At 35.7% G+C, this 11,687-nt stretch overlaps 2 protein-coding genes across 2 annotated transcripts; one reads left to right on the top strand and one right to left on the bottom strand.

Moving 5' to 3' along the window:
• The first annotated feature begins 444 nt into the window (after positions 1 to 444).
• On the top strand, positions 445 to 1,730 carry LOC110712530. The gene has a single exon (XM_021890997.1). It carries the CDS (start codon positions 795 to 797, stop codon positions 1,533 to 1,535), a length of 741 nt encoding a protein of 246 aa, XP_021746689.1. The 5' UTR covers positions 445 to 794; the 3' UTR covers positions 1,536 to 1,730.
• A 3,644-nt stretch (positions 1,731 to 5,374) lies between these two features.
• LOC110712566 lies at positions 5,375 to 11,552 on the bottom strand. Its single transcript, XM_021891033.1, has 10 exons — positions 11,199 to 11,552; positions 10,612 to 10,679; positions 9,915 to 10,277; positions 9,659 to 9,812; positions 8,359 to 9,233; positions 7,645 to 8,253; positions 7,107 to 7,532; positions 6,253 to 6,985; positions 5,876 to 5,909; positions 5,375 to 5,670 (listed from the first exon to the last, which is right to left on the bottom strand). Exons 1-10 carry the CDS (start codon positions 11,329 to 11,331, stop codon positions 5,538 to 5,540), a joined length of 3,528 nt encoding a protein of 1,175 aa, XP_021746725.1. The 5' UTR covers positions 11,332 to 11,552; the 3' UTR covers positions 5,375 to 5,537.
• Between the last annotated feature and the right edge of the window lie 135 nt (positions 11,553 to 11,687).

Raw genomic sequence — 11,687 nt, 5'->3', positions numbered from 1 at the left:
CTTATTTCAAGATTAATACACGTAGGTACAAATAAGAATTTAAGATAAGATCAAATAGAATATAATTTTACGGAACTTCTGATAATTAATTAAAAGATGCGTCGATAATGAAGATAGGATTGATAAGTTTATACTTCAACTAAGATATGAATGACAAGTTAGTATGACCTAGACATAGTTAATAGCTACTCGGTAGCTATAATAAGGTCCAATAAAATAAATTTAAATAAGAAATGGTAATATAATTAGGTGAACCCTAATAAGCTCTAACCAAGATAACATAAGTATAACAAATTTAGAGTTGATAAGAAAAGATAAATTGAACAGTACACTAGCTCACCTTTTTTTTTTAATCGTCTAATTTAACGTATATTCCGTAAATATAAGTAAATAACATGTACTTTCTACTTTTGAGCATTGATACATGATACATAATACTCTGTACAATTAGTAATTTATGTATGTATTGATGTAGTACACCTGTTGTATTACAACGATAATTAATTAGTCAGATTTGTATATGATTTCAAAAAAGAGAGGGAAGATTGATAACCACGCCACGTGAAATAATGCATGAAGAAAGCAAACAAGTGGCAACCCTGGCTTATAAAACCAAACTCCCCTCCCATTAGTTGACTTCCCTTTCTCCTCCACTTTAAATTTCCATCCTCAACCCTTCTTTCTCTCCACTCTCCACCACCCCAAGAGAGAGAAAATTAATTAAAAAAAAAAGGAGAGAAAATAGAACAAACTAAATTCACAAAAAATAAAATCAAAAACACCATGCAAAAAATATGAAACTATACAACCAAATAACCCCAATTTTCCTCCGTTTCTTTACCTTTTCTCTGTTCCTTTCCCTCCCTCTTCTCCTCCTATTCTCTCTCAAAACCACCAACACCGCAACAATTACAACTACACCAAATCCAGGTATTCGCATCCGACCCGGATACACCACCTACGACACTTACATCAAAAAACAGCTCAACAAAACCCTCAACCCCAAACTCCGCCATCTTTGGACCACCCGAGATTGGGACCGTAAGATCCGAGTTTTCTCGAGTTTCTTCTCTCAATTAAAGAATTCTTCACTACTTTCAAACTCATCCAAGGCGCTTTGTATTGGCGCGCGAGTCGGCCAAGAAGTCGAGGCGTTACGACGTGTTGGAGTGTCGGATTCCATTGGTATTGACCTCGTGCCGTGTCCGCCTTTGGTCATTCACGGGGATTTTCATAAACAGCCATTTAAAGATGAAAGCTTTGATTTCGAGTTTTCGAATGTGTTTGATCACGCGCTTTACCCGCAGAAATTTGTCCGGGAGATTGAGCGGACGTTGAAGCCCGGCGGGGTTTGTGTTTTGCACGTCGCGATTACGACGCGGTCGGATAAGTATTCGGCTAATGATTTGCTTGGGGTGGATGCATTGGTTAAGTTGTTTAAAAGGTCGGATTTGGTTTGGGTCAAAAAGGTTGATGGGTTTGGGTTAGATACCGAGGTTATTTTTAGAAAAAAAAAAAAAAAATTGATTGATTGAGATTACGCCAAGTTTTTAACCGAGACCGTTTGGTCAGTTAGTTATTGGAGAGAATCCCAATTCATGTCGTTACTTGTTAAGTTATTTTTTGGCATGAAGAGATGTCCATGACAAAGGTAAAAGTCGTTATTCAGTAAAAATACACTCGTATCAGAAATTAAATTCCGTCTATATTATTTATTTCCATTTATGCCATTGATTTGATTTGTTTGTCTCTTGTTTGTGGCTAAGCTAAAGCTAGGGTAAACTGGTAAAGAGAGTAATCCAATACTAAAAGTAGAATTTTTTGGTGCATTATTAAAATATTAATATTTATATTCTTTTTCAAAATACTTAAATTTGTTTGTTTTTTACGCTAGCTAAAAGCTTTGGCACATTCATAATATAATTAAAAAATGAGCAAAAGTAATGATAACCATTAAATCATAATGTTCTTGCTTTTTAATTACTCTAATCACCTAACTATATTTTAATCATACTTTTATTCCTTCATTAATGACTAGTGTGAAGCTTTGACATATAGATTAAAAAAAAGAGAATTAGAAATGATACTCCGTAATTGATTATGGTAGGGTTATATTCAATTAGTGTTAATTGCATGCCGTTATACACTTTTGCACGACAATTGGTCAATTTACATACTTACGGAGTACATATTTTTGTCGAGTGTTTCCTCTAAAAATGTGCACTTGTACTGTGTACTCCATACAATATTACTAATCCGTAAAAACTAGAAAGCAACAATTTGCTATTTCAAGGGCCAATCGTTATTATTTTTGGTTAAAGGATTCTGACTCTAGCTCCTCCATTGGACTATACTTTCACCGCATGTTTTGTTCAATATACGATCATATATTATGAGCTTGTTCATATTTACTTAATTTCAATTCAGTTCAATTCAGCTTCAATCAGTTCAATTCAGTTCAGCTCCTATTTTCCCTCTCATAAAAATATTCATTTCAGCTTCAATCAGTTTAGTTTAGTTCAGTTCAGTAAATGTAAACAAACCCGTACTACCTCGATTTTTTTAATTGATATGTTTTGACTTTGTACACTATTCACCTACCTAATTTACTTTGTCTTCGTTTTGTAGCTTAATGTTAGATAAATGCTTAGTTATGTAGAATCTTGTTAGATTCATGTCAACATCTATTTTCCAAATATCAAAATTTCATAATTCTTGCTAATACGTAACTAAAGTAAAGATATTACTTTCGTTACATATTAGTTATAAATTTGAATTTTTTTTATGCCTTAAAGATAATAACTCAAATGTATTTGCCTAAAAAGATAAGGAAATAAAGGTGCAAGCATTTTATGTTTTGAAACTGTCATTTAGCAACGGTTATCTATCTACTTGTATTCAATACTTTCTTCGTTATTTTTAAAATCTTTGCATTTGAAATTTTTCTATAATGTAGTTATAAAAATTATAAAAAGACGGAGGGAATAGTAGTATTATATTATATCCACTAAATATAATCAGCAAACAGCCATATATATACTACTCCGCATTCCGCATTTATAAATATATTTGCGTAACATGGCCCATAAATGCTTTCCTGTTGCAAATTGTTGGAAAGTGATCCGTTAATTTCGCAATTAAAAACTTCTGACTAACGTTGTTCATACTAAGTTCAAGAACTGTTTGCTATAATTGTGGGCATGATACCTCTCTGATCTTTAACTTTTTCAAGCTATCAACAATTTAGGAGATGAACATTTTTTTTTCTCCACGACATTTTAGTGGTACAACTTTCGAACATAATGTGGCATATTGGAACTACCTAGGCTAGGCATCAAGAAATGACCAAAAGGTCGAGTTTTTCTTCGTTATACACCTATGTGTACGGTGTACCTAGAAATGAACATTTAGTTTTTCTTCGCAAATTATGGATGGATAAGGAGAAGATAGAAATGATTAGTCTTTCTTAATGGGAACTTCAAGGTCTCCAAAACTATATATACCTCTCTTTTTTCTTTTAAATGCAACACACTTTCTTGACATGTATTTTGAGGAAGAGATTTAGTAATGTAAACGGATAAATTAATCAAAAAAATTTATGCAAATAGTTACTAACCCTACTAAAATCTTGGTGTTGAAATTATTTTGATAAAGTAGCTCGTTTATCTCGTTTAATCATCTTCTAAAAAAGAGTGACAAAAATGTGCGTTGCATTTAAAAGAAAACACGGGAAGTATATAGGTTTGGTGGCAGTATGGTAGGTTTGGGAGTCATATAGAGCTGGCAAAAATTCATGTCGACTTCGTGTTTTCTCTCATTAACTTCATGTTCATGTCATGCCTGTTTCTGTCGTGTTGCCATGTCGTGTCAGAGATTGTCAGCTCTAGTTATATATTTGGAGTACATTCGAAAATTATGATCATCGAAGCTAAAGACATCCTCTTTAAATAGCACGCATCATTTACAAGCATCTTGGCAAAGAAGGTCGTCTTTTCCGTTGTCTTAAAGCTGACTGTAGTAGATTGGTTACGCTCTTGTCATAACAGAACGAGATTGTTCACGAGAATTACTATGTATCGTTTATTCGGTATAATGTGCGAGTGTTTGGCAACTAGTATGATCATGATAATTCATTAACCTCCCTAATTTTGTTCTTCAAGTTATGTTGTTCATGTATAACTGGGTCGAACGACTTGTCCCTGTCTCCATTATTTTGAGTGTGCCAACGTAATTGTTTGTATGGTACAAACCCCACGATGTTTTTTTTCCATTTGTGAGAGCGAGATGCATATCGTACATTAGAGCAAAACCCAACACAAGAGTACAGGTAATTTGTGACAAAATTGGGAGAGGAACAAAACGCTGCCCTTCAGATATGGTCAAAAAAATCCGGGACCAAAACAGCTCACTAGGCCAAAAAAAAGAAACAAGCCATTGGCGAGACTTACACTTCTGCTGCAAGACTATCTTGTATCTGCTTGAGCCTCGTAGAATGGATTCTAACTTTGAGCCAGATGAGCTCCACAAGATAAATAACAGAGAACAATTAGATACTCTCGAAGTCATCTTGAGGTTCAACGATATGAACTCCAATGGCTGGCTAATTCATTTAATAGCTTGTCATCATGCCACATCATTTTCTCAAGTTCTAACAATTCTAGCTACTTATTGATCTAATGGTTATGCTAATTGTCACTAATGAACAAGATGTGCAATGATAGTTGAGCTTTTAGCTTAAGATTTTTTATATTTACAAGCTAAAAGATAAACAAGTCAACCATTGGAGTTGCTATAACAATCATATATGACGAGCCTTTCAAAATTTAAATTGATAGTTCAAGGTTTCTTAGGGTTTAAGTAGTAAACTCCAAAGACTTGCGCAAGTATAAACCTCAAATGTCTCGAAAATGGACACATGTTTTCCAGTGTCTTCCAAAACCAGTAAAGTCGCTGGCAGTAGGGTGGACTGGGGCTCTATATACAGCAACTTGCAAGAAATGACGGGGCGTGCTGCAGGTGGCTTTCAAGCAGTCCTTGTTCAGATTCAGAAAAGGAGCACTGTGATCGTCAAACATAAAGATATCATCTTCGTATTGCATCAATTTGCAAGTAGCTTAGGCAAGAAGATCTTTCCTGTCATTATGCTGATTATTGTTGATTGGTTACGTTCGAATCAACAGTAATTTGGTATTATATGGGTCTTGAGGCAATTATTTTGATTTCCATTTCCCATTTTCTCCCCTATGTTGTCCTTGAAGGTTGCTCATGTTGTATAATTTTGATAAATTTGGTTGAACAACTTGTCCCTATCCATCTACTTGTGAAAATGCCTCCATTAGTTTGTGTGAGCCAACGTAATAATTGGAATTTAAAAAAAAACCAAGATGATTTTTTTTCTTTTCTTGAGCAAAAGCCAACACATGAGTACATATAATTTGTGACAAAATTGGAAGAGGAACATAACAATTCCCTTCATATACGATTTATAAAAAAAACCCGGACTAAAACAACTCACCAGGCAAAAAATAATACGAGACTTACACATCTGCAAGACTATCTGGAACAAACTCAGGAAGCTCACTATCGTTTTGTGATTGGGAAGCCACCAACTTGGCCTTCTTGTATCTGCTTGAGCTTCGTAGGATCGATTCCAGCTTCGAGCCAGATGAGCTACACAAACAGAGAACAATTAGATACTCCTGAAGTCATCTTGAGGTCCCATAATATGAACTATTACTAGAGGATGTGCCTGGACACATCAGCAACATTGTCTTAATTGTGCAACCGTGATCAGAGTGATGAATTGATGAATGGAAAATATTAACCAAAAAGAAAAAAAAATAAAATAAAAAAGAGCTCAAATTGTTACACTTACTTTGCTTTGCTTCTTTCATTACCATTGGAAGAATCTGGCAAAAGATGCAAACAAAAAAATGTTAGAAAATAAGATGCAAATAGCATAACATAAAAAATTCACAATGAAATCAACTTGAAAAATTGTACAATAAAAATAGTGCGCTAAATTGTAGAGATTGAACAACAAGAAAAATTAACTTGAGACCAAAAGCAGCACATTTGAAAAATTGTGAACTGCAGCACCCTCTCACAATATAAGTGCAGACTCGGTAAATCAAGATGTAGGAGCATTATGGAGACAACAAGTTAAATCAAGTTCTCCATTGCATTGGCAATCAATGACTGAAAGCTGAATAATGCACAAAAAAATATTCACAGCAAGATTCAACACATTACCAGGTTGCGATATCACCACTCCTTCGCTTTCCCCTTCCGAATAATCAGATGAAGATAAATTGTCTGGTGGTATTGTGACGCTAGAACTAGTTCTATCTTCATCATCAGAAGATGAACTAGTACCATCATCAAATATTGCTTTTGAAGAAGCTAACCCTTTCTTTGTTTGTTTTGTGCTCAAAAGTGAAGACTTTCTAATGCCAACAGAATTATCTTCCAGCCTTTTTGGTGGCTCCTTAGCCCTTCCTCTCTCACGAATCTTCTTTACTGTATTTCCAAAGCTCATGTTTAATACTTCAGAAGACTTGCTTCCATCGTCTAAACTTGCACGAGAAACACCAATATTCCTTGAGATGCTGGTAGGATCAGCAACAATTGAATTTACTTCTTTCAAAATTTCTGAATTTTTGACATTGAGACTGAATTTGTCATGTTTTTTATCAGTGATGGGCTTCAGAAGCTCAGAAGTGTTTGAACTTCCCTTATTCTTTTTTAAGCCAAGCAAATCACGTCCATTAGATGAAGTATCAATAGAAGATGGTTGATCAAGTTTCTTGACCTTCTGCTTACTAGCCTGTGGCTTTTCAAGCTGCGCTGCATCTGCCAAGACAGTGGAATCTTCTAGGCGAGGAGCCTGACTGAATTCACCATGCTCATCATCTTCTATCACTTCTTTGTGCTCTTGAGCACCATTACTCTCAGCATCTGTAAAAAGATCATCAGCCTGATCAACCTAAACCCCCCTCCCAAACAAAACAAAACAAAAAAAATCAGCCGTCATAGAATCACTTACAGCTGCTTCACCCAAAGAATTAGTTTGAAAATTTGCATTTTGGTAACTTGACATGACTTACTCTTCTAGGGGCATCTGTTTCTCTCATTATTATTTTGCCAGAGATTCTGCTTCCATCATCCACACTTGCAAGGGAAACATCACCTTTTTTGTTAGTTTTGGTAGGTGCAGCAACTGGGAGGTCTGTCCGCGGAGGTATAGGTTTGTCTTGGCCTTGCACAGTGCTTAATTTCTGAATCTCAGAAGTTTTTGCAAGTACTTGATTCTTCTTCGATTCAGCTAAGTTTTGACCATTAAATGAAGTATCTACAGCTGAAGGTTGATCATGTTTTTTTGCCTTCTGTTTTCTTGTCCATGACTTTTCCAAATGCTTTGATTCTGATAATACAGAGGAAACTGTTAGGGAAGGAACCTCCCTCGAATCATCATGATGCACTTCAGCCTGTATCACTTTCTTCTGGATTTTTGCATCATCAGCCTCTTCCACCTGTCAATAAAAAGAAGTTGAAATAATTTAGTCACCATGCAATGGCTTTTAGATGCTTGACAGTATAAATCTATTAAGGGCAGTAACTTCTTAACAACTCCATTTCACATACACTTTTTGGTGCATCCATTTCCATCTTTTTTTCAGCTGACTGCTGCTTCCCAGCCAAGCTGGAAAGGTCCTTCCCAGAAACAGATAGCTTTTTCCTATGGCTTCTCGTAAGGGGTTTGTCACTTTCAATCACAGTGTAGGGGGTAGCCCTTTCCCTAGTTTCTTCATCTGGTTTCTCTTTCAATAAAGAACCAGGAGGGACCCTGCTAGATATAGTTTCCTCATTCAGAGACCTCTTCTTCAGCGATTTACTCATAGTTTCTTTACTCTCTTCGGGTTTGTCAATATCATTCTGCATTTTGCTAGATTCTGTCAACACACTAATTTCTTTCTTTTTCAGTTGGGAATCTCTCCTTTCTTTCTTTTTTTTCCTAGAGTGCTCTGACTTTGACGGAGATACAACTTCCTTCATTTCCTTTTCTCTTTCAGCAAAGTTGACCGACTCATTTTGAGAAAAGTCTGGAGCAATATTTAGATGCGACTGTGATACCTTTGCAGCAGTTCTGTGTTCTTGTTCACTTTCATTTGTTTTACTTTTCTTAGCATTGTTGACTGACTTCAACAGATCATCATTGGTAATAGCATTGCATGTTGTCAAGATAGCATCAGCCTGTTTCACATCCAAAAAATAAAAAAGATTCTGTGACTTCTAGCTGCTTGACAATAATAATCTATTTAGAGGAAATAAACATCTTGGCAACTAGATTTCACTTACTTTTTTTGGTGCCTCCATTTCCATAGTTATTTCATCTAAATGGTGATCCACAGATAAGCTGGAAGGATCCAATGTAGGAGCAGGTTGCTTTTTTTGTCTCTGCTTCTTGGGTTTGTCACTCTGAGTAACAGTCACAGGGGCTTCTAATTTCTGAATCTCCTCTTGAGAGTCCTTTTCTGGAACAGCTTCCTCATTTTGAGACCTCTTCTTGGGAGTTTTACTTATAGTTTCCACACACATTTCAGGTCTGCTAGTGTCATCTGGTAAACAAGTCCTCATGTCATCTTCTTTTTGATCAGCAATTTGCCTTTTGCTTAACAGTTCCTGATTTTCTGTACCAGAGTTCTTGGATATATTTCTTTTCCTTCTCTTCGCAGGATTCTCAGGAGCAATATCTTCCTCAATTTCCTTTTCTCTATCAACTAAATTCATTGACTCCTTTTGAGGCAGCAACAGCTCTGGAACATTGTTTAGATGCAATGGTGTTACCTTTTCAGCAGTTCTTTCTTGTCCGCTTCTGTCTCGTTTCCTTTTCTTAGCGGCATTGTCTGACTTCAAAGGAGCAACATCTTCTACAGTTTCCTTTTCTATTTTCAATGGATCATGTTGAAACAACAGCTCTGAAACATTATTCAGCTGTGACGGTGGTACCTCTTCAGCAATTTTAATACCTTCTTTGTAGATGGTATGCTTATTGTCAGAAGGTGCGTCACCCTTTTCTAGAATATCAGGCTCTTGATTAGAAGTTGCAGCAGGGCTATTATTGACACGAATGTTACTCTTTGTTTTCTTGGTTTTCTTGAATCGGGGTTTAGGCAATGAGGTGTCAATTCCACTTTCTTTGTTGAGAACTTCAGCTAAACTTGTGCTAGTACCTGCTTAAGAATTTCCTGTAAGGCTCATTTCTATTTGACAGAAAACCTTTTTTCTTTCCAGATTTACTTTACAATAACAAAATCTAAGTAATGACCTTTTTTTGTTCATTTTCCTCTCAATCAGGTAAATATTCTCCTTTCAGGAATCTGTTCCAACTTAAATCATATGTATCTCCCCCTTCCTTTAAGGAGGACGCAAGAAGTACACAAGCAACCATACAGTATAGAAGTAAAAAAATTCCTGTCTTATATTATATATTAAATATTTTAAGCATCTTACATGGAAGTAGATTTTCAGCCAACTCATATACACTTGGGACTTGGCAAAGAATGGACATGAGCAAGCATTGAACAAATCAATAAATTAGCTGAATGACAGGGTTATTTTCAATACGAAAGAATGTTTCAGAGGGTACAGAATTCACCTTCCAATTGATGCACCATCCCAGCTCCCTTTTGCAAATATTTGACAGTGTTATCACCACCATCTTTCAAATGCATTACAGATGGGTGTACGACAGAAGTATAGTGAAGACCCTCACTTGGTTTATGTAGCTGCTTAGTGGCACTAACTTTGTCCTGCCAGAACAAAAAAATGGAAAGAATGAAGGAAAAAAAATGAGCACAGCATAGATACATGGCATACACCTATATATATTTTGCTAAATGATTTTTACTCACAGCTTTTGGGACATCCAATTGATCTGAGCCTCTTGTTTTTTCTTGCTCTTTCACACCACCATTATTATTCTCCACATTCCCTTCATTATTTCTTTCCTTTCTCTTCTTTTTCTTTTTCTTTTTCTTACTACTACTCATGTCTAGAGTCACATGAGGCTGAGGAGATGATTTCACAAGTTGTAATTCATTTTGATGCCACAGACGTGCTTCTAAGGGCTTGCATTCAATATCCTTCTGGGGTTTTAAACAGCTACCCGGTGTCCAAACGTCAGCAAATACAAACCATGCATCTGCTACCCCATGAAAAGCAGTTTTGAGAAGCATATAGTCTGGAAGATGGTAGTGGCTATCATTCAATTTCACCTACAACAAGCAATCAAACACCAACCCGTACAGCCAAAATTAATACAGTGACTGATAAAATATATATATACTCGTAAAAGATATGCATATGTGATACTATATGTGTAACCATACGCACGGACACAAACTCCATCTCTCCATTCACTTGATTATAATAGACAGTTTGGATGATTATGGGATAATTTAGGTGTTGAAGCTTCATAACCCACATTCGAGGGTCAGCGACTCAGCATATTACATGAAAAGACAGGTCTATAAAACAAGAAGAATCATAATCCAAAATCAGCACAAAACAATTCTCTAAAGCACAGGTAAAAAAACAGTGAAAATATACCGAAAGAGCATTGATTTCAATCCTCCCTAACTCCGGAAAGCACTCGAAATGTTCACGACGAAGTTGCCCTGCAAACACAAAGAAGAATCAATGAGAGTGGTAAGCCATATTAGCCCACTATTTTGACAAATGCAAATGCAAACTTTGTAGTAGTATGCATTTAATGATATACATACAAGAATTAATAATAGTAACACCAATTGTTCTATACTCCCTCCTCACATTTTCCAGAAATATGGATTAAAATTCTTCTATTTGTTACTAACACTAGAATCATTTGCATTCGGCATGACTATTACAATAAAGTATTAGACCCGGTGCATTCAAAGTTTATTGTACACTCGTATGATAATACACCCGTTGTATACTAGACCTATTATTTATCGATTCGGACAACTATTCGATAAACCCAGGTAAAACCCCAAAATGCAGAATTTGCCAAAATAGGAGAATCATACAAATATAATAAAAACCCAGTTCATAAAAAGCGTAAAAATTGCAATATAAGCATCAAAATGGATGATCAAAGACAATAATAAAATCAGAAATTAGAATAATTTTGAAAAAAAAAAAGGTGAGAAGTTTACGTTTGAGAGAGGTGACAGAAGAATGGGAATAAATGGGGACGATGAGATGAGTATTAAGATTGGTATCAACAAAAACAGCCCTTGATTTCTCTGCTGCCATTTGTGAGTCTTCTTCAACCTCTCTTTCCAACATTGATGAACCTTCGAATTTCAGAGAGATGGGCGGCAGTGAAGACTGAAGAAGAAAGGGAAATTAAAATTGAGGGAAGGTTTGTCAACGGAAGGATAAACGTCGTCGTTTTATAGGGTTGTTCAATGTTGGAATTGAACATTTCGCGGCTACCTTGTAATTTTGGGAAAAAGGGCTTCTTTTAGTCTTTTTTTGAAACCAGTTTTTAGCCTTTAGGGAGTACTATATTTCTCAAAGGATGGCCAAATAGTCATATACACTGATTACTCTCTACTTCTTTAGTTTACGGATTATGGATTACGAGTAATATTAGGAAAAATAAAGGCGTAAAGGGTTATGGATTATGAGTACTTAGATAA

This window comes from Chenopodium quinoa, unplaced genomic scaffold (assembly GCF_001683475.1).
Source record: "Chenopodium quinoa cultivar QQ74 unplaced genomic scaffold, ASM168347v1, whole genome shotgun sequence".
Classification (NCBI taxonomy): Eukaryota; Viridiplantae; Streptophyta; class Magnoliopsida; order Caryophyllales; family Amaranthaceae; genus Chenopodium; species Chenopodium quinoa.
Note: the sequence above shows the minus strand (reverse complement) of the source record. Positions and strands in the feature narration are given on the sequence as shown.

What these genes read in the sequence shown, in the direction of transcription:
- LOC110712530 (XM_021890997.1), top strand. Translation starts at nt 795, where the DNA reads ATGAAACTATACAACCAAATAACCCCAATTTTCCTCCGTTTCTTTACC.
- LOC110712566 (XM_021891033.1), bottom strand. Translation starts at nt 11,331, where the DNA reads ATGTTGGAAAGAGAGGTTGAAGAAGACTCACAAATGGCAGCAGAGAAA. An exon ending in GATGGTGCATCAATTGGAAG is followed by an intron (nt 9,234 to 9,658) that starts GTGAATTCTGTA and finishes ATTCTTAAGCAG; the next exon opens with GTACTAGCACAAGTTTAGCT. An exon ending in AAATGGAGGCACCAAAAAAA is followed by an intron (nt 8,254 to 8,358) that starts GTAAGTGAAATC and finishes GATGTGAAACAG; the next exon opens with GCTGATGCTATCTTGACAAC.